A 23,569-nucleotide genomic window follows, 5' to 3' on the forward strand; every position below is an offset into this window, starting at 1 on the left:
AGTAGCATATTGGGCACCTACTGATCTGGGGAGTTCCTCTTTTAGTGTCCTATCATTTAGCCTTTTCATACTGTTCATTGGGTTCTTAAGGCAAGAATACTGACATGGTTTACCATTCCCTTCTCCAGTGGACCACATTCTGTCAGACCTCTCCACTATGATCCACCCGTCTTGGGTGGCCCCAAGTGCATGGGTTAGTTTCATTGAATTAGACAAGGCTGTGGTCCTAGTGTGATTAGTTTGACTAGTTTTCTGTGATTATGGTTTCAGTGTGTCTGCCCTCTGATGCCCTTTTGCAACAACCTACCATCTTACTTGGGTTTCTCTTACCTTGGACGTGGGGTATCTCTTCACTGCTGCTCCAGCAAATTGCAGCCGCTGCTCCTTACCTTGGATGAGGGGTATCTCCTTACCGCCGCCCCTCCTGCTTTGAATGTGGAATAGCTCCTGTAGGCCCTCCTGCCACCCCCGCAGCCACTACTCCTTGGATGTGAGGTTGCTCCTCCCGGCTGCCGCCCCTGACCTTGGTCGTGGGGTAGCTCCTCTCAGCCTCTCCTGGGCTGTCGCAGCCTGGCGCTCTCGGCTGCCACCCCTGACCTCGGACGTGGGGTAGCTCCTCTCAGCTGCCGCCCCTGATCTCAGACGTAGGGTAGGTCCTCTTGGCCATTCCTGCGCCGTCGCAGCATGGCACTCTTGGCCACTGCCACTGACCTCGGACGTGGGGTAACTCCTCCTGGCCACTGTCCCTCGGGCATGGGGTCCTCCCGGCTTCTGCCCCTGACCTTGGATGTGGGGTAGGTCTCTTGGCCACGCTCTGCGCCATCGCAGCCGAACAGTTATTACTATTGTTCATAGTAATAATTATCATTTAGCATGCATTCTATATGTTTTATTCTTTGCTAATTATCTCTATTAACATTGTAGTATATTATTATTTTTTCAGTTTCTTTCTTCTTTAAATAAAATTGAAGTAACATGGTATGGTGTTAATAGTGGTTGCCTCTGGATAGTGGGATTATGAATAGCTTTTGTTCTGTTTTTCTGTATTTCCTAGCTTTTATTCAATAACTATGTATTAAAATTGTAATTGTAATGTAATAAAAATTATATTCAAAAATGCACATGTGTTTTAATTTTCTAATCTTAAACATGATTTCTCATTTAAAAACAACCCAAAAATGGGGCTTCCTTGGTAGTCCAGTGGTTGGGAGTCTGCCTGTTAATGCAGGGAACTTGAGTTCAGTCCTTGGTACCAGAAGATCCCACATTCTGCAGGGCAACTAAGCCCAGGTGCCACAACTACTGAGTCCATGCTCTAGAGCCGGCAAGCTGCAACTACTAAAACCCACATGTCTAGATCCTATGCTGTACAAGGGAAGCCACTATGATGAGAAGCCTATGCACCATAATGAAGAGTAGTCCCCGCTTGCTGCAACTAGAGAAAGCTCATTCATAGTAATGAAGACCCAGTGCAGCCAAAAATAATTAATTAAAAATACATTAAATACAAAAATAGATACATTTATGAACTGAATTCCCTTTTGTGATTGAAAAAGTTAAAGTATAATGAGGATAATAAAGGTTTTAGTATTTCTTCAAACTTAATCAGTTCAGTTCAGTTCAGTCATTCAGTCGTGTCCGACTCTTTGTGACCCCATGAACCACAGCACGCCAGGCCTCCCTGTCCATCACCAACTCCCGGAGTCCACCCAAACCCATGTCCATCGAGTCGATGATGCCATCCAACCATCTCATCCTCTGTTGTCCCTTTCTCCTCCCGCCCTCAATCTTTCCCAGCATCAGGGTCTTTTCCAATGAGTCAGCTCTTCACATCAGGTGGCCAAAATATTGGAGTTTCAGCTTCAACATCAGTCCTTCCAATGAACACCCAGGACTGATCTCCTTTAGGATGGACTGGTTGGATCTCCTTGCAGTCCAAGGGACTCTCAAGAGTCTTCTCTAACACCAGAGTTCAAGAGCATCAATTCTTCGGCGCTCAGCTTTCTTTATAGTCCAACTCTCGTATCCATACATAACCACTAGAAAAACCATAGCCTTGACTAGACGGACCTTTGTTGGCAAAAGAATGTCTCTGCTTTTTAATATGCTATCTAGGTTGGTCATAACTTTCCTTCCAAGGAGTAAGCATCTTTTAATTTCATGGCTGTAATCATCATCTGCAGTGATTTTGGAGCCCAGAAAAATAAAGTCGGCCACTGTTTCCACTGTTTCCCCATCTATCTGCCATGAAGTGATGGGACTGGATGCCACAATCTTAATTTTCTGAATGTTGAGCTTTAAGCCAACTTTTTCACTCTCCTCTTTCACTTTCATCAAGAGGCTCTTTAGTTCTTCTTTACTTTCTGCCATAAGGGTGGTGTCATCTGCATAAAATCATACTATTTCATATTTTATTGTCTCATTCCTGTAGATCCTAGATCAGCATATTTACCAGCCAGATAGTAAATATATTAGGCTTTGCAGACCATATGGCCTCTATTTCATACTGAGCAACTTCACTTTCACTTTTTACTTACATGCCTTGGAGAAGGAAATGGCAACCCACTCCAGTGTTCTTGCCTGGAGAATCCCAGGTTCGGGGGAGCCTGGTGGGCTGCCATCTATGGGGTTGCACAGAGTCAGACATGACTGAAGCGACAGCTGCAGCAGCAACTACTTTGCTGTTGTAGTGCAAAGCAACCACAGCCAGTTTAAGGTGACTGTGTACCAATAAAACTTTATTTACATAAACAAGCTGGAAACTGGATTTGGTGTATGGGCTATAATTTGGAGGCTTCTGCTATAGATTGTGGATTAAGCTTTCTGATGCAAGCTTCTGTAGCTCAGAAATGAATATATAAGTGTACTACCTGAGCACTGGTTTCTTTACTATTTATCAGCTCTTAATGGATAATATTAATTGATATTTTTTGTTTGATTTAAGCTTTGTAGTATTTAGAAGTTCTGTGCTTCCAAACAAGAAAACTAAATAAATGACTTCTAATACCTATAATGATTTTTTGCTTTTGATATGAATTTAAAATTTATTCAAGTCATATTCATCTTGATCCTTAATCTTCATCTCAGTGGAAGGTATTCATTATGTTTATTTGGAATTTTAATTTTTTAAAATTATTTATTTGGCCATGCTGCATGGCTTATAGGATCTTAGTTCCCCAACCAGAAATTGAACCCAGGATACGGCAGTGAAAGCACTGAGTCCTAACCACTGGATTGCCAGGAAATTCCTCATTTGGGATTTTTAAAACTCATGGGCATGCTCGAGACCCTGGTTTGATTTTCAGTCTTCCTGTGTGCCAGACATCAGGAGTACAGTTAACTTTCCCCTTATTCTCTTCTGAGGATGTCTAAAATATTGAGTGTTAGAGCTTGAGAATCCTACGTGACTAAGACCATCTGTGGTTTATCTGGAATAGTAGTCATACTTCAAATTGGCAACTCAATTTATATTTTTAAATCTTTTTTCCACAATGATACATACAGACATTTGACTTATATTATCCATGTACATGAAAATGATTTAGATTTTAAAATGCCAAAATTTCCATTGTACTTCATTGAAGTCAAGAGTTTAAAATGTTAAAACCCAAATACTTAGACTTGTACCTTCCTAGTTACTGATTTTTAGATTTTCTTTTGATGCCTTTTTCGGGTAAACTATAAAAATTTTATGTTGTTGGTATATAAGCATGTATTCAGCAGATTTATAATGGTTTAACTAGTAATGACTTTGTGTTTTCTCCTTTAAAAGCAGTGAAATAATAATCTTTAAGTGTTGTATTGAATAATTTTTAAATAAGTGTCTTTAGGACTAAAATATTTCATCCTAAATTAAATGACTGACTTTCTCTACAGTTTTTTTATATTTTAATTTTTAATAAGATGTCCATTAATCTAGGAAATTTAAATAACTAATTTCTTGAAACTGAAATTAAGTTGAAACATGAAAGATTTCTATTCTAATTAGAATTTTTTTTTTCCAGTTTTGTCCATCAACTAAAGGCACAACCAGATACCTCACTTCTACTGGTGCTGATGGAACAATCTGTTTCTGGCAATGGCATGTGAAAACAATGAAGTTTAAGTAAGTTTAGAATTTTGTTAAAAATTTTATGAAAAGAATGTTCATTTTTCTTTATCATCTTGAGAGATTCTTGATAGTTCATGTATTGAGAGATTCTTGATAGTTCATGTATGTAAATTATGTGTGCATGGATGTGTGTGTACACATCCATACTGACTTCAATTGGATGTTAGAGATTTTAGAGTAAATTTTTTATGAAACCAATGTTGAAGAGACTATACACAAAATTTTGATAAGGAGTATTTGTTTCATTTCTTACTGTGGTAAGAACACCTTGAACTTTTTTTCATGGTGGTAGTAAGTAACATGGTAACTTATTTGTAAAGCTAAAATAATAATACTGGTGGCATAAAGTATGTTTGTAAGTTTAAATGCATTTTTAACTTCAATAGTGGAAATAGTACCTTTTGACTACCTCAGTTTTGTGCTTTCTATAATATTGATGATAAATCTGTCAATGTCTAGCAGTGTGCTAAAATTCTTGTACATTAAAAGAACATGATGAAAAATAAAAACATCTTACTTTTCTCTTAGAGATCGCCCAGTGAAATTTACTGAGAGATCTAGACCTGGAGTTCAGATATCTTGTTCATCTTTCAGTTCTGGTATGTATAAAAATTGAGTGTTTTTTTTAGTGCCTAAAATATTGAATAATCCAGTTATAAAAGATTTTTCAGTTGTAAAATATTTTTCAGGTTTTTGGAGAAAATGCCTATGTTCAAGAATTAATAGACACATACTAAAAATGTTATAGTAGACCTTTGTGAATTCTAATTAACATATCATAGAATTTGAGTTTTTTTCTTATTTACAATTAATATGTTTTTATGTAACAATGAATTTAGTTGGTAGAAAGTACAGCCTTCCCCCAACACTCACACATAATTCAACATGAAAATCCTACCCTGACTTTTCAGAAAACATGTACTGTGGCTTCGTATAGAAGACCCGTTCTCAGTATGTAAACAGTGTTTTTCTACTGCTGTTAAGAATTGTATGCTAATTAACCTTCTATTTTTTGTTGGTGTAAAATATAGCATTAAATTTTCCATTTTAAGAAACATTTTTAAGTGTACAGTTCTATGGCATTAAGTACATTCACATTGTTCTGCATATATTACCACCATCCATCTCTAGAATTTTTTTCATCATCCCAAAAGCTGCTAGTTTTCACCCTTAACCACTACAGCCACTATACAGAGAATTGTAAATATAGATTATTTTATAAATAAGTTTGGAACATTATGTTTTTATAAGATATAAAGAAATGAATTCCTCAAGGCTTTTAGTGTTTATGATCCAAAGGCCTGTATTTGGTGTAAAAGTTGTGTTTTTATTGGGTGAGTGATATAGTGGTTCCTTAAATATTCCTCTTGTTTTTCTTGAATTTTACTTATTTTTCTCTGAGATATTAATATGCCTTAATTAGAAGATAACTTTGTGTTTGTTGAAGACTTTTTTATTAATAAGGTAAAGTATAACTAAGGAAGCAATCAGAGGGTTTTGAAAGTTTCTTGGTATAATTTTCTTAAATGTTTGTTTATTTTTTAATCCTCTAGGTGGTATGTTTATTACAACAGGTAGCACTGACCATGTGATTAGAATATATTATTTGGGTTCTGAGATCCCTGAGAAAATTGCCGAATTAGAGTCACATACGGTAAGAACAAAATGAAAAACTTAAATATCATGCTTTCTTTTTAAACACCCATGGGAAGCCGGTTTTATTTCTTCTTTGCTGATCTCTAATCTAATATAGATTGGTCCTGAGACTGTATGGTAAGATGTCTCTTTAGTGGTGAAGATTGGTATGAAATTCTGATTTAGTATGCTTATAGTATTTAAGACAATTTCTGACTATATGAGAAGGGAAAAATATATGTTACAGTAATAATTTATTAAAAAAATCATGTTTTAGCCTGCTTTATTAATCATATAAGTGTTTGTTACTTTGAAGTCTACTTATTAAAAGACATATTAAGGTACATCTTAGGAAGAAAATTCTTTTTACTGAACTTAGCTCATTGGTCTTAGTTTGATTATTTTCAGAATGCCATCAGACTCCTGAAATCTAATCCCATTTAATTGTCAACAACAGCCTTCCATACAGGGAAGTTTTATACTAGGGTGACAGCCATTGGTGCCTGGGAATTTTCTTCTTAAGCTCTCTCCACTGTTGTGTGACATTTACAAGAAATTTTGGAGCCATTATTGTTTATTTATATCCCTGTATACCTTTTACTTCTTCCTCCTCTTTATTTCCTTACCTTCTTCTCCAGACAGTTGTTTACTGTTGAAAATGGGAATATTTGTTTCAACTCACTGTGGATCTCGTGTTCCTCATTGTCAAAGCTATATAGTCTGCATCTGAAAGTACTCAGCTTTACAAGTCTTACTATTACTGTTCCTACTACTTTTGATGCTTAATTGATTTGGAATAGTATTAGTACATATCAGTAAAACACAAAATTTCCCTGAAAGATAAATTTTAAAAAAGATACTTTGTGAGTTCCAGAATCATTCATGTTCCCGAAACTTGAGTAAAACAGAGACCCCTGTTAGAAACTTTTCCTTGAACTTTTGGAAACAACCTCCTTCTTTTGTCTTATCATATGAACATAATTGAATATTCAGCTTATGAAGAGTTACTGAACCAAGCTGAGCTCTCAACTTGCTGTAACTTATTCCTAGATACTAAAATCCTGGAATATTATTTAAATTGTGAAATACAAAAACTTAGGAAATATATAACAATCTCAATCTTGAGAGTATCCAGTAGGAAAAATCCAGTTGTGCTAGACCACACAAAGGAGGCATCTTTACAGTTACCACCCAGGCAAGGTGTATATACAGTATGGTCACATTTATTGAGAGCTGAGAAAAGAGGAAGTAATAAATGGGAAATAATTGAGGGAGAAAAGATGAAGAAAAATTGATTGGTAGAGGGTTTTTGGCAGAGGCCCAGATAAAAAAGGTCAGAAAACTTAAACATTCCCTGTTGAAATTAGTGGCAGCTGTTAGTCATTGAAAATAAGATGTCCTTTCCTAACATCTAAAACTAGTTATTGGAACTGACAGTGAGTGTCCTGAATCTATCAGATAAAAATACTCAGTGAAATCATGGAACAGTGTGAATCACAGATATGTCTGAACATATGAAGATGGTTTAATGTGTTTTAAAATGAAAAAGTAACTAAATATGAAGACATTTAGTATCTGAGCTTTTTATTAAAATTTAAGTGCAAATAAAAAAATTAAAAGAAGTTAAGTTCAAATTTAGTTCAATAATTGTGGTTTGTGAAAATGTTCACCACATTTGAAGGTGCATTACTATAGTATAATCACTACAGTACACATTATATTTGTAATAAGTGTAGTTTAGTCATAAAGGAAGATTCAAACAACAGTATCTAAGTTAAGATACCTAAAGACTGTCAAATGAATTCATTGTAAAATAATTAAATAAACCATGTGAGAAACAGCAAATGACTGATTTGTTTTCTGAAATTAAAAAAAGGTTAAGTGAAAAATTTAATTTAACTACTATTAAATGAATTATTTTAAAGTGGCATTTTAGTGTGTTGTTTTATTATGGGGAATATAATAAACTAATACCTATTCAGAACTATCTTGTCTCTTGAGATTTTGGTTTAGAAACAGATTTGCTTATGTTTAGAAACAAGTTTGTCTCAAATTACTGCTGATAACTATTCCTCCTTAGTTAATAATTTCAGTCTTTATTAATTTTTTTAAAGAAAATTAGAGATTTTTTTAAAAGAAAATTATAACATTAAAAAAATCCACTTAATGATACTTTTGCATGTGAATTTGAGGAAAAGAGTACTTTATTTTAAAAATAAATTAATTCTAATCACAAACCTTTTGTTTTATGTCTTAGGACAAAGTTGTTGCTGTTCAGTTCTGTAACAATGGAGACAGGTAATTATGTAGTGCATATCTGTATAAACAGATGTTTCACATATTTTACCTCTATGTCTTCAGAAAAAGCTACGTCTACTATAGATGTTTTATTTCTGTCTAGTTAAACTGAAAGCTGTTGTCTCTTTTTGATGACATTCTCATCCCAGATCTTCTAAGCTCCCATCCAAATAGTAGCCATAGTCTATCAATTCTTCCTGTATGAATGATTTCTTTTTTTGTTTATTTTGCTTTTTCCCTTTCCGTTATCATCCACCTTGGTCAAGAATTCCATTATTTGACCCATTACCTTCAATATTCTTCTCCCTTCTAAATGTGTCTTATCCATTTCTGTCAGATTAACTTTGCTCTATTCAGAAATTTTTAGTGTTTCCTCTTTGTCTGTAGGATAGAATTCAGATGTTTTAGCCTGACATTCAGAATTCTCTACAACTGGACTTAGGCCTACATTCTTTTCTCATCTACTATTCCCTATTTAAATACTCAGATCCAGCCCAATTGATTTAGTCATCATTATTATTATAGTCCATATGCATTTTCTCATCCATTCTTTTGCTTATACTTTACCTCATACCAGGAATAATCATACCCTACTTCCTTTCACTCCTGTTCTATCCCTCCTATGTCTTCCCTTTCCCTTCTGCTCTCCTTCCTTTTATTTCCTTCTCCTTCCTGTCTCTTTTTCTTCTCTAAGTTCTGTCTTTCTTTTAAGGTTCATACCCTACCTGAAGCCTTTCCTGACTCCTCTAGATTTTAGCTGTCTGTCTTCCTCTGAATATCTAGATTGGTTACTGTCTCTACTATTCATATGATACACATTTCCTATGTCTGTTAACTCAGAAATTATACACAAGTATTCTTGCACCCTCTCAAATGTATCATCCCCAGAAGGTGATAACTTTCTGCCTTGGCCTACAGATTGACCTAGAATAGATTTTAAAATTTATCCACTTGGCATAAATTTGTATCCTTATCTGTCTATAAGGACATTATGTGAGTGACCATGTTTTACTATTAAATACTTTTCAAACACCGGGTGATTACTATGATAAATGTGTTCATCTTCATTCAATGCAAGAGTAAATAATAATGATCCACCAAGAGTGATATATTTATTAGGAATGAAAAAACCTTCAAATAATTTTTAAGGTTGTTTTATTGTACCATACTGAGTATACATGTAAAAGTTTGTATAGCTACTATTCTTTCATACTAGGAGTATCTGAATTTTTAAAATTCTTTACCTTTTTCCTTAAATGCAAAACATTATTTTATCTAAATTATGTGGCCAGTACATATATCAAAAGATGTCTAATTTTACTAATAATCAAGAGAAATGCAATTTAGAATAACAATAACAATTTTTTCTTTCAGAATGACAAGATATTGAAGAATCATAGCATCCAGTATTGACAAGGGTTTAGGAAAAATAGGCACTGTCCCACAACTTTGATGATAACTGTAAATTGTTTTTTAAAAAAGAACTTTTTAGGGAAATAATTTGGCAGTATGTCAAAAGCTTTCAAAATGTGCCTACCCTGAAGGGGGAATATTATAGAGAAAAGATGCAGAAAAAGTATAAATTCTTCATGAAAGAGTCCGTTATACCATTAAACTAGGAAAATGTCCTTGATTTGACAGCTCCTAGTGTGCGCATCTGTGGCCAAATCTGAAGTTGGAACAAGGTTTTTGTTTTTTAAAAAATGTGCCTGTCCTTTGACTCAGCAAAGATATATATAAGGTTTCACAAAGATGTGTATAGAGATATTCATCACAGCATTATTTATAATGGCAAAGACTGGAAATAGTAAAAATGTTCATTAAGTGGTTGATTAAATTTTGATAGATCCAATTGTTGAATAATTATTGAAAGGGATGATAACTTTTATATTTGTAAACAGAGAAATATATCTACAAAATACAGTTGACCTTTGAAAAACATAGATTTGAACTGTGCAGGTCCACTTATGAATACTTTTTTAAATTAATACATTAGAAAACTTTTTGGAGATTTGTGATAATTTGAAAAAACTCAGACAAATCACATAGCTTAGAAATATTGAAAATATTAAGAGAAAGGTATGCCATGAATGCATAAAATATATGTAGATATATGTATAACACATAAGATATGGGGTCTTCCATTTTCATTGGGACATGGGATCTTCCATTTTCGTCGTGGCATGCAAACTCTAGTTGCAGCATCTGGAAAAACACTATAAGTCAGTGTGTGTGTGTGTGTGTGTGGTAAGTCGCTTCAGTCATGTTCGACTCTTTGTGACCCTATGGACTGTAGCCCGCCAGGCTTTTCTGTCCATGGGATCCTCCAGGCAAGAATACTGGAGTGGATTGCCATGCCCTCCTCCAAGGGATCTTCCTTTGTATTGTAATTCTATTCCCTGTAGTAGGAATATATAAATGTATGTGTATATATGAAGTCTGAAAGAATAGAAACTAAGTTCCAGATAGTGATACGTTATAGTTATAGGTTAACGAATATATTTTTATTCAGTTTTATTGAGATGCATTCCACATAAAATTCAGTGTTTTAAATATATCCCCAGGGCTGTGCAGCCTTCACTATGATCACCTTTATTTTATTTTTTAATTAAAATATTTTTGATTTATAAGATTATATTAATTTCAGGTATAAAAGATGGTGATTCAATATTTTTATAGATTATGCTTCATTTAAAGTTATTATAATCACTATATTTCTCCATGCTTTACTCTTATATCCTTATTGCTTATCTATTTTATACATAGTAGTTTGCATCTCTTAATCCCATATCCCTAGAACATTGTCATCGCCCCCAAAAGAATTCCAATATACATACCCTTTAGCTTTCAATTTCCCATCTTTCTACACCCCTACCCTCAGCTCTGAACAACCATTAATCCACTTTTTATTTTTGCAGATTTGCCTATTCTGGATGTTTAATATAAATGGAATCATACAGTATTTGGTCTTTTGTGACTTTTTTTTACTTAGCATGATGTTTTCAAGATTCATCCATGTTGAAGCATGTATAAGAATTTGATTTCCTTTTATGGCTGTCAAGAATTCAATTGTATGGCTATACAATATGTTTATCCATCTACCAGTTGATCAACATTTAGGTTGTCATCACTTTTGAAATATAATGAATAATACAATGAATATTTGTGTAGATGTTTTTCTGTGAACTTATGTTTTCATTGCTCTTGTATACTTATGGAGGAGTAGAATTGTTGAGTCATGTGGTACTGTTTATCATTTTGAGGAACTGCCAAACTGCTTCCCAAAGTGTACCATTTTCATTATCCACAGAAGTGTATGAGGATGAATGTATTACTTTTATAATTAGAAAAGTAGTGATTTCCATTCTAGAGAAAGGCAATAAGAATATTTTAACTGTTTTTTTGCAGTTTAAGATTTGTTAGTGGAAGTAGAGATGGAACAGCAAGAATTTGGCAATATCAGCAACAAGAATGGAAGAGTATAGTACTAGATATGGCTACTAAAATGACTGGGTAAGATTGGATGTTAGATATTTTAGTAATTCTCATATAGTATACTATCTTTTACATTATTGTGTTCTATTTAATAATGAAAACAAATATATTTTTAATTTGGAGTTAATTGGTAGAAATTTGTATCTGTGTTTAGTCTCTAAGAACACTGTCTTTAACCGTTGATTGACAGATTGGGTGATAGGAACATATCTGAGTCACTCAAACTTCTGGTCTCTTGTGATCCAAAGATCTCTGTGCTTTACTAATGCCTATAGAATCATTCTCTGCCCTAGTTTTCTATAAGTCATTTTTATATTTTTTTATACTAGGCAGCTTTGATGGTTGTCCATATTAAATGTCACCATATTTTTAGATATTTCCCTGACTTACTGAGAATACCTTTATGTTTCATATTGTTAGTATTCCCGCTGCTGCTGCTGCTGCTAAGTCGCTTCAGTCATGTCCAACTCTGTGCGACCCCATAGACGGCAGCCCACCAGGCTTCCCCGTCCCTGGGATTCTCCAGGCAAGAACACTGGAGTGGGTTGCCATTTCCTTCTCCAATGCATGAAAGTGAAAAGTGAAAGTGAAGTCACTCAGTCATGTCCGACTCTAGCGACCCCATGGACTGCAGCCTACCAGGCTCCTCCATCCATGGGATTTTCTAGGCAAAAATACTGGAGAGGGGTGCCATTGCCTTCTCCGTTAGTATTCTACTCAACATTATAAATACAGTTAATCAGAATTACATTTGATCATCTTCACTGTTAACTGGAAGATACGTAATTACCTATCTCTTTAGGATACAACAGTTTCTTTAGGGTATGATCCTGAAATTAATTATTTTCCCATTAATAACAATATAGAATCAACTTTGTAGTCATAGTCAGCTACTGATAATGTCATTTGATTAAATCAATTAACTGAATTTCTTACTGCTTTTTTGTATACCTATTTTAGTTTCACAAAATGAATATTTAAAGGAATAAAGTATCCATTTAATTATGTTTTCCTCATATTTTCTGGTAGCCAACATGGCCTTGTATTTTACTTTTCAAGGTATCTAAAGATTCCTTTCTAACTTCACTTTTTTATTGCTCTCATTTAGCTAACTATAAAATTTTTGTCATTCTGTGTTTTTTTTCCTCCATAAAATAAGCCTATAGATGTTGCCCTATGTGATATTAATACTTTTATTATTTTATTTCATGTGTAGTTAAAGATAGTTTAGGATTTTTTTTTAAATTTTATTTTATTTTTAAACTTTACAATATTGTATTAGTTTTGCCAAATATCGAAATGAGTCCACCACAGGTATACCCGCGTTCCCCATCCTGAACCCTCCTCCCTCCTCCCTCCTCTACCCTCCCTCTGGGTCGTCCCAGTGCACCAGCCCCAAAAAATCTCTCTAGAAGCATGCAGCTTTTTAGATAAAAAAATCCTAAAGATAGTTTAGGTTTAGGATTTTTTTATCTAAAAAGTTGCATGCTTCTAGAGAGATTTTTTTTTCATAATTTGCTATTTAGATGCTCCTTTGTTCAATATCTATTAACCCTGAAATTATTTTGTTTAGGAACAATTTGCCATCTGGAGAAGACAAGGTCACCAAACTTAAGGTGACTATGGTGGCCTGGGATCGATATGACACCACAGTTATTACTGCAGTGAACAATTTCCTTTTGAAAGTATGGAATTCTATCACAGGCCAGCTTCTTCATACTTTATCCGTAAGTATTCTATTTTTGGAATAATTACAAATGATTGAAAAGGGCATTATTTTAGAAGACAGGAAATTTTAAGTTTTCTAGTTTGCTTTCTATGGCTTACTGTTGCTTGGAGAATTATTCAAAGTACCTTTGTTGACATATTTACAAAATAAGGATGGCGTATGGTGTAGCTACTAAAAGCAGGTATGAAAACTTTTCAGGATCTTTTCCCATATTTATTTACCCATTATGTTATCATATAAAGTCAAGGGTATATAAGTTATTTGTTTGTAGCATGAGTTGGGATTTTTTTGTTGTTGGTTTTAAGGATAGAGCTGGCTTTATTTAACCCAGTATATACAAAATAGTAGCTTTTCAACATGATATAAGAAATATTAATGAAATTGTTGACATTTTTTCATACTAAATCTTTGAAATCTAGTGTGTATTTTAAGTTTACAGACCATCTCATTTTCCACTAGCCACATGTGGCCAGTGGCTACAGGTCTTTATCTCTAAAAATCACAACTTCACAGGCCATTTTGTAGCCATCATTTTTATAAAATCCGTGTAAAACTCTGTCTTAATTAGTATCTTAATTTACAGTTCTGTTCAATGGTACTCTTCCCATGGGCTGATTCATGGGTCATCTTTCCAGTGGATTTTACTGAAGAAATTTTAAAACAGACTATTTTTAGTCCTTGTAACAGTTAAATCTGCTTAGTTTTGGTATAGAATTTATATTTTGTATGTTAAGAATTTGTGTACCAGAGTCTTACTAGGGTGTGAAGTTCTTCAATTCAACAAATACTTATTGAGTACCCATTGTTCCAGCCACTGAAAGGAAAGTGAAAGTGAACTCGCTCAGTCCTGTTCGACTCTTTATGACCCCATGGACTGTAGCCTACCAGGCTCCTCCCTCCATGGGATTCTCCAGGCAAGAGTATTGGAGTGGGTTGCCATTTCCTTTTCCAGGGGATCTTCCCTACCCAGGGATCAAACTCGGGTCTCCTGAATTCCAGGCAGATGCTTTAACCTCTGAGCCACCAGGGAAGCCTGTTCCAGCCACTGAGATGGGTTTAAATAGTAGATTAAAGAGTCCCTATCCTCCTAGAGTTTATAGCCTATTAAATAAAACAAAAAACAAGCATTTAATCAGATAAATGCTAAGAAGAGCACAACACAAGTTTCTAGTAGGATAACCAAACTTGGTCTGGAAGGGTCAGAGAAAGCTTCCTGAGAAGGTGAAGCTTGTGTTAAGATTTGTAAGATAGGTAAAAATTTCCCAGCTCTCATCCTAAATGTCACCTCCTTGACAAGGCCTTCCTTGAGCAAACAATCTTGGGTAGCCTCACAGTCATCGTCTTGCTTTATTTTCACTGTAGTGTTGATCACTACCTAGTATTTTCTTACTGTATTTTTTCTTTGTTTATTTTCTGTCTCAGCATGGTAGAGGATCAATAAATATTTGGTAAATTACATGTGTTGAGGAGGTTGAAAGTTCCTTCCAAGAAGAGGGAAAAACATGTACAAAGGTCTTGAAGTAGAAAGGAGGTGAAAGCCAATTTTTTGGCTATAGCACAGACAGCAGAAAGAGTATCACCTGATAGGAGGAGAAATAGGCAGGGGCCAGACCATGCAAGATCTTGTAGGATCTATCCTGAAACCAATAGGTACCATGAAAATGTTTAAAAGCAAAGGAATAGCATGTGAATTTTGCTTTTGAAAACTGCCTCCTAATTGTAGCAACAGAGTAGAGAGAATAGATTGGAATGAGATAAGGATGACTCTGAGTATACTGTAGGATTCTATGATAGGATGGGCCTTAATGATAACTTGGATTTGTATGGTAGTGGTGGAAATAGAGATGTGCTTAATAAATAAAAATAGGGCAGATGATAAATCTTAAGACATTACTTCATCTGACTAGGTTTTGTTTCCCATGACCAAGGACCAAAAATGGAACCCCCTATTTAAAAATCTCTCTTTGCTAATGTATGCTAATGTAGTTGTAACATTATCATTTGACTTTAACAGAGTAATTTTACTGCTTACTGATTAGGAACCTGAGAAAGTATATACTATATCAAATTGGATATTCAGTAACAGATTTTGTTATGACAAATAAATAATTTTTTTGATAATCACTGGGAAAAAAGTTTTTTGTTGGTATTTATCAAAAAGGATTTTACCTCTTTATCTTCCACTTTTCATTTTGAGACATTCTAAAGTTACTTTTTAATAAGCTACATTTTTTAACATAATGGTCGTAGGGCAGGTTACTCTTCTATTTTTATGCAATGATTGGGGGTAAAATGCACTTTTTAGGTTCACAACATGTGATTATTTCTGGAAGCTCCTGATGTGAAATATGCTGATATGTTCCTAAGTGAAATACAATTTCAGGATGTCTGGCATGCTTCTCTAAAACTTGGAGCCTGTACTCTCTAGCCAGGAATTAACAAAAATGAACAGTGATCTAAATTAGGTGTTGACAAACTTTTTCTTTAAGAGGCCAGATAGTAAATATTTTAGGCTTTGCAAGCCACATATGGTCTCTGTTGAATATTCTTTCATTTTTTACCACCTTTTAAAAAATGTAAAAATCATTCCTTAAGCTGTCTGTCCAGAAACACTGGGGAGTTAGTTGGCCTAAAGTTCCCAGACTCCTGATCTAAAGTCTGTAGAGATGCTGATATTGATTTATTACTGGGGAAATATAGGAATGTTGGTTTCCAAACTTATTATTTTTTTTTTAGCAGCATACCTGTTTTTCAGGTAAAATATTAAATGAAACCTTCAACTATAAAGTAGATAAAGGTAAAAAAGACAAACTATACTTTGTTGTTTGAACATATCATAGGTCCTCCCATGATACAATATGAATATCAGTGAGTACTGGACGAAGAATAATGAAGGTTTTTCTGTTATCACTGTGTCAGAATTGGGTGTTAATAAAAGATTTTGTTTGTTACATATTCTGTGACCTTTTAATAGCAAAGTCCTAGAAATATGAATACCATTTCAGAGGCCTGATTTTGGATTGTATTTCAAATACCTTTCAGGTCTTCTGTCTATTGAATATTTTATGAAGTGAAAGTGAAAGTCACTCACTTGTGTCCGACTCTTTGAGCCCCCTTGGACTATATAGTCCCTGGAATTCTTCAGGCCAGAATACTGGAATAGGGAAGATCTCCAGGGGATCTTCCTAACCCAGGAATTGAACCCAGGTCTCCCACATTGTAGGCAGATTCTTTACCATGTGAGCCACAAGGGAAGCCCAAGAATACTGGAGTGGATTGCTTATCCCTTCTCCAGTGGATCGTCCCAACCCAGGAACTGAACTGGGGTCTCCTGCATTGCAGGGGATTTCTTTACCAACTGAGCTATTAGGGAAGCCATATTTTATGAAATCAGCATTTAAACATATAAGGAACTCCAACAACTATTTCTTGTAGTGTCCATGTTTGTAAATGCTGTTAAATTTGCATACATGAATTCATCTGAACTAGATTGATAGGATATCCTGAGATCTTTTAACCAAATAAGACAGATATTCAATGTTGCTTTTCATTTTTAATATTGATTTTATCACAGGGACATGATGATGAAGTATTTGTTTTGGAAGCACATCCATTTGATCAAAGGATCATACTTTCAGCAGGTCATGATGGGAACATTTTTGTTTGGGACCTTGACCGGGGGACCAAAATTCGGAATTATTTTAACATGGTAAGGGAAATCTATGCTTGTGAAAGTCGCTCAGTCATGTCCGACTCTTTGCAACCCCATGTTCTATACAGTCCATGGAATTCTCCAGGCCAGAATACTGGAGTGGGTAACCTTTCCCTTTCTCCAGGGGATCTTCCAACCTAAGGATCAAACCTGGTCTCCCGCATTGCAGGCAGATTCTTTACCAGTTAAGCTACAAGGGAAGCCCAATCTATGTTTAGTTAATAAAAAAGCAGACTATGATAATTTGGTAATTAAAGTATACTTAGTGCCAAGGAACCTCTTGCCCTCTGTTTAAATCCATATAATAACTTAGAGAATGGCTCAAGATCTGAGAGTAAGGCCAGTTGAGAACTATGCCTTTCAGGGTGTCTCTGTTTTGTGGTGTTAACATTTTCCAAATTCTGTTTCCCAGCTCTTAATTCTAGAAACTCAAATTGAATAAGCATTTGGATTTAACACTAAACAAAATTCCAAAAATTAACGTTTAAACTATAATCCTAATGAATGAATCACAACAGTGACTGTATTGTATCTGTCTCTGATAAATCCTATATAGCTTAGTTAGTAATCAGGAAGTTGTTTGGCACACATGGAATTGGAGATGTGGATACTCCTAAAATATATTTTGTACAAACAATGGAAAAATATGTTGAAGTATCTCTTCTCCCAGTTGAACACCCTCCTATGGTGATGAGAATACTCATATTTCCCATATTTATTGTTCCTTTCTGAAAAATAGTTCTGACTAAATATTTCTAAATTGTTGGCCTTTGAGCTCCCTTTTATAGGCTTTATACAGATTCAGAGTGTTAATAATAACCCTTTGTCTTTTGTCAGTGAGATTGATTTGTGTGCTTTAATTTTAGGATGTTTTTTTTTAAAGTTTGATTTGCAGTTTAAATATGAAGATAATATCTTGACTTTCCTGAAGTAGCACCTTTGTCAATTTGGTTGTGTTTAGGTCTTTTTTATTTTCCTCAGTCATTCATGCAGTCCTTCTTCAGTTAGGGCATTGCTAGTAATGTTTGATATGATGCATTTCATATTGAATCTCCCTAATTTCTTTCAGAGCTTTACTATTACAGTAGGATTCTGGCTACAGAAGTCAGAGAGTACACTGGAATGTTGATGTATCACAGAATCCACGATATTACCAAGTAGAAGCTATTGACTATTTATTATTTGAAAATTACCTCCTAAGGTGACTTAAAGTGACTTCTAAATTTCAGATTGAAGGCCAAGGCCATGGTGCAGTGTTTGACTGTAAATTCTCACCAGATGGAAATCATTTTGCCTGCACTGATTCACATGGGCATTTGCTGCTTTTTGGATTTGGATGCAGTAAATACTATGAAAAGGTTAGTATACTTAATTGTTGTTATAGATTGTGATTTTTGATAGTATCATTCATACATCTTATTTGAAGCTTTTTGGTTAATAAAGGTCACTATGTTTCAATAGATAAAAAATAACAAAGTCGCTTTTTTTTTGTAAAATTTTTCATCACTGCTAGAATATAAGGCTTGGCAGTTCAAATTACTATTAAGATATACGGTGATGTGGATATAAAAATTCATTGGAAAACACTCTTGCTTACTACATATTCTTTCTCTGTACTACCTTTTAGGTGTAATAAGAGAATAACTTGACCAGGTTACATCCTTTACTTATCCTACATTAGGAATAAACAGCTCGTTGCTAAATGTTTATTTTACCTATTATTGATCTTGTTAAAATACTTAAGAAGCTAATTTAATTGGTTTCTTTTATTTTATTAGCTGTGAGTTTAGGATAGATGATAGAATCTTGGAGTTGGAAAAGAACTAGAATCTTTGAGTTCATCTCGATACTTAATCACCTTTGTGTCTTTCATGCATTGATATTTACCTGTCTCACCATTTATATTATACTCTGTCTATTCTTGTTTGAATAAAAACAAGCAAGAAAAATAGTTATTAAAGTTTGTATGTTTTTTTTTTACTTTACAATATTGTATTGGTTTTGCCATACATCAACATGAATTTGCCACGGATGTACATGTGTTCCCTGTCCTGAACCCTCCTCCCACCTCCCTCCCCATACCATCTCTCTGGGTCATCCCAGTGCACCAGCCCCAAGCATCCAGTATCATGCATCAAACCTGGACTGGCGATTTGTTTCATATATGATATTATACATGTTTCAATGCCATTCTCCCAAATCATCCCACCCTCTCCCTCTCCCACAGAGTCCAAAAGACTGTTCTATACATCTGCGTCTGTTTTGCTGTCTCGCATACAGGGTTATTGTTGCCATCTTTCTAAATTCCATATATATGCGTTAGTATACCGTATTGGTGTTTTTCTTTCTGGCTTACTTCACTCTGTATAATAGGCTCCAGTTTCATCCACCTCATTAGAACTGATTCAAATGTATTCCTTTTTTTTTTTTTTTTTTTAAACTTTACAATATTGTATTAGTTTTGCCAAATATCGAAATGAATCTGCCACAGGTATACATGTGTTCCCCATCCTGAACCCTCCTCCCTCCTCCCTCCCCATACCCTCCCTCTGGGTCGTCCCAGTGCACCAGCCCTAAGCATCCAGTATCGTGCATTGAACCTGGACTGGCGACTCGTTTCATACATGATATTATACATGTTTCAATGCCATTCTCCCAAATCTCCTCACCCTCTCCCTCTCCCACAGAGTCCATAAGACTGATCTATGGCTGAGTAATACTCCATTGTGTATATGTACCACAGCTTTCTTATCCATTCATCTGCTGTGGACATCTAGGTTGCTTCCATGGTCCTGGCTATTATAAACAGTGCTGTGATGAACATTGGGGGTACACGTGTCTCTTTCATTTCTGGTTTCCTCAGTGTGTATGCCCAGCAGTGGGATTGCTGGGTCATAAGGCAGTTCTATTTCCAGTTTTTTAAGGAATCTCCACACTGTTCTCCATAGTAACTGTACTAGTTTGCCTTCCCACCAACAGTGTAAGAGAGTTCCCTTTTCTCCACACCCTCTCCAGCTTTTATTGCTTGTAGACTTTTGGATAAAAGCAGCCATTCTGCCTGGCGTGAAATGGTACCTCATTGTGGTTTTGATTTGCATTTCTCTGATAATGAATGATGTTAAACATCTTTTCATGTGTTTATTAGCCATCTGTATGTCTTTGGAGAAATGTCTGTTTAGTTCTTTGGCCCATTTTTTTATTGGGTCATTTATTTTTCTGGAGTTGAGCTGTAGGAGTTGCTTGTATATTTTTGAGATTAGTTCTTTGTCAGTTTTTTGCAACTTAAAAATAAGTAACTTTATCTACTACATTATTGTTCTGCTTCCTCTTATCCTAATTGGAGAAATATGATAGGGATGGGCCAGAAAAAAATATATATTATAGGGTTTTGTGGAGAAAAATAGGATTATGATCTAGGTGATTCACTTCTACCTAGGGAAAACACATGACAACAGAGGAGTATATAGATAATGCAAAAATTGTCTGATTTGAAAAACAAACATGCTCTAGGAATGAAAATAAATGCTTGTTAATAAATTTCCTGTGCACATTAAATACTAAAATCTATCATAAAGATTCCAGATCAGATGTTCTTCCATACTGATTATCGACCTCTTATCCGTGATGCCAACAACTATGTATTGGATGAACAAACCCAACAAGCTCCTCATCTCATGCCTCCACCATTCTTGGTGGATGTTGATGGAAATCCTCATCCCACAAAATTTCAAAGACTGGTACCAGGACGGGAAAATTGTAAAGATGAACAACTTATACCACAGCTGGGATATGTGGCTAATGGTATGTTATCAACTAAAGTAAATTTAAAATGTTTTGTAAAGTGTTAAACTTACTCTTCTCTCCATAATATATCCCCATGATAAACTATGTAGTAGGTTATAATATATTTTACCTGAAAGTGAAAAGTGTTAGTCGCTCAGTCATGTCCAACTCTTTGTGACCCCATGGACTATTGCCCACCAGGCTCCTCTGTCTATGGAATTTTCCAGGCAAGAATACTGGAGTGGGTTGCCATTCCCTTCTCCAGGGGATCTTCCCAACCTGGGTTTTGTAGGCAGATTTTTTACATCTGAGCCACCAGGGAAGCCCTATATTTTATCTGATACCTTATTAATTTTCAGTGGCATAGAACTTTTTTATCTTACCAATGTACTTTTTTACATTGTTTATCTCATCTGGACACAGATAAATGGATTAGGGCAAACACTAAGAATACAATGAAGCAGAGAATGTATTGACCTGCTTCCTTAGAAACCTGAACATGTGTATAATCCTGATGCTTTTAGAATTGACTTCTAGTGATAATTTAAGCTGGTTTAAAACTCAACATTCAAAAAACTAAGATCATGGCATATGGTCCCATCACTTCATGGCAAATAGATGGGGAAACAAAGGAAACAGTGACAGACTTTATTTTCTTGGGCTCCAAAATCACTGCGGACAGGAACTGCAGCTGTGAAATGAAAAGATGCTTGCTCCTTGGAAGGAAAGCTATGACAAACCTAGAAAGCACATTAAAAGGCAGAGACATTACTTTGCCTACAAAGGTCTGTATAGTTAAAGCTATGGTTTTTCCAGTAGTCATGTATGGATGTGAGAGTTGGACCGTAAAAGAAGACCAAGTGCTGAAGAATTGATGCTTTTGAACTGTAGTGTTGGAGAAGACTTTTGAGAGTCCCTTGGACCGTAAGGAGATCAAACCATTCAATTCTAAAGGAAATCAGTCCCAAATGTTCATTGGAAGGACTGATGCTGAAGCTCCAATACTTTGGCCATCTGATGTGAAGAACCAACTCATGGGAAAAAAAAAACCCTGATGCTGGGAAAGTTTGAGGGCAGGAGGAGAAGAGGGCGACAGAAGATGAGGTGGTTCGATGGCATCACTGACTCAATGGACATGAATTTGAGCAAACTCCAAGAGATGGTGAAGGACAGGGAAGTCTATGCTTCCTGCAGTCCATGTGGGTGCAATCTATGGGTTTGCAAAGAGTCAGACACGACTGAGTGACTGAACCACAAAAGTGATGATTAAATTTACTAACTTTAATGTGTCAAGCTTTTATAATTGGTGAAATTCTACTGCTCTTATTATTGGTATTTTAATTTGAGAGTACATAGTTAATGGACTGAAGAAGAGGAAATTTAAAGAACTATAAACTGGAAGGTGGCTCTTTACCCACCACCCTCATGTTTGAAATGTAAGGAATTATTAAGTGTTCGGGAGGAGAATGCTAAGTGTTTAAATAACAATAGTATTGGAGGATATTGCCGATGCAGTGATGAGTGTGATGCATGATAGGAGCATAGTAGAAAAAGACATTTAAAAAACAACTCTTTTGGTTAACATGTTTCCCTTAGGTATACTGCCTCCATCCCACCCTGACAGCAGAATGTCTTCATATGTTAGTTTGTTACTTGTAGGTTTTCTTCCAAGTATGAGGCAATGAGTTATTTATTTGCAAATGGAATTTTATATCCTTACTTACAAATTAAGATGATCTTTATAGAATGAAATGTTACATATCCTTTTTATATTCTCTCATAAAGATTTGTAGAGCAATGAAATGGTGTTAAACGTGATAATAGTTACTTTGTTGATGTCATATTTAATTAAACAAGGGGAAATATGAATATTAAATAGGAGGTAGAGCTGAAAACATATGAATTAAAAAATCTATACTTTATCATATTTTGTTTCCTGTAAGATCTGATCACTTGGCTACTGTTAACAGATACCATTTACTCTGACTAGAAGACAAGATGAAAAACAGGTCTAAGATGTAGTTAAGAAAGAAAAAGATAATAGAAATAAATAAAATTTTTGTTCAGACGTAATAATTGAATTTCATTATAAGAAATAATTTTTATATTCAAATGTATGAAAAGTGAAAGTGAATGTTGCTTAGTCATGTCTGACTCCTTGCGACCCCATACAGTCCATGGAATTCTCCAGGCCAGAATACTGGAGTGGGTAAGCCTTTTACTTCTCCAGGGGATCTTCCCAACCCAGGGATGGAACCCAGGTCTCCCGAATTGCAGGCGGATGCTATACCAGCTGAGCCACATGGGAAGCCCAAGAATACTGGAGTGGGTAGCCTATCCCTTCTCCAGGGGAATCTTCCCAACCCAGGAATCGAACCAGGGCCTCCTGTGTTGCAGGCGGATTCTTTACCAACTAAGCTATCAGGGAAGCCCTCACATCTGTCTATTGAGATGTTATCAAAAGAGACAATATTATAAAGACTGTAATTTTGATTTCTTTCAGAAAGGAAGTTCTCATGAAAGATGCAAAGCATTTTCGGTATTTGCAGTTGAACTTATTAAAACCTTACTCAAATATTTACTCCTAACTTTTAGCTTCAGAGGAGCCTGATGGGCTTCAGTCCATAGGATCACAAAGAGTCAGACATGACTGGGAAAATGAGCACACACACAACTTTTAGCTTTGAATATTCCATAGAGAAAGTTCATTCTTAATAATTTAATCACTTTTTTTTTCTGTAAGATGAGAAGGTCCTCATCAAAATGTCTGACATTGGGGACATTGGTTAAGTTAAACACACAAGAT

The 23,569-nt window shown here is 35.2% G+C and overlaps 1 protein-coding gene across 4 annotated transcripts in view; it reads left to right on the top strand.

The window, feature by feature from the left end:
• BRWD3 (bromodomain and WD repeat domain containing 3) overlaps positions 1-23,569 on the top strand; it is a 156,853-nt gene that overhangs the window by 69,266 nt on the left and 64,018 nt on the right. For 3 of the 4 annotated variants that reach the window (XM_002699937.7, XM_024988810.2, XM_024988811.2), the window contains 9 exons: positions 4,005-4,105; positions 4,640-4,710; positions 5,665-5,765; positions 8,004-8,044; positions 11,453-11,557; positions 13,113-13,266; positions 16,843-16,977; positions 18,210-18,338; positions 20,556-20,781. In XM_002699937.7, the coding sequence (XP_002699983.1) occupies positions 4,005-4,105; positions 4,640-4,710; positions 5,665-5,765; positions 8,004-8,044; positions 11,453-11,557; positions 13,113-13,266; positions 16,843-16,977; positions 18,210-18,338; positions 20,556-20,781 (1,063 nt within the window). The remainder of the gene's footprint in view (positions 1-4,004; positions 4,106-4,639; positions 4,711-5,664; positions 5,766-8,003; positions 8,045-11,452; positions 11,558-13,112; positions 13,267-16,842; positions 16,978-18,209; positions 18,339-20,555; positions 20,782-23,569) is intronic. The other variant, XM_010821790.4, reaches the window with a different exon arrangement.

Source organism: Bos taurus, chromosome X (genome assembly GCF_002263795.3).
Source record: "Bos taurus isolate L1 Dominette 01449 registration number 42190680 breed Hereford chromosome X, ARS-UCD2.0, whole genome shotgun sequence".
Taxonomy (NCBI): domain Eukaryota; kingdom Metazoa; phylum Chordata; class Mammalia; order Artiodactyla; family Bovidae; genus Bos; species Bos taurus.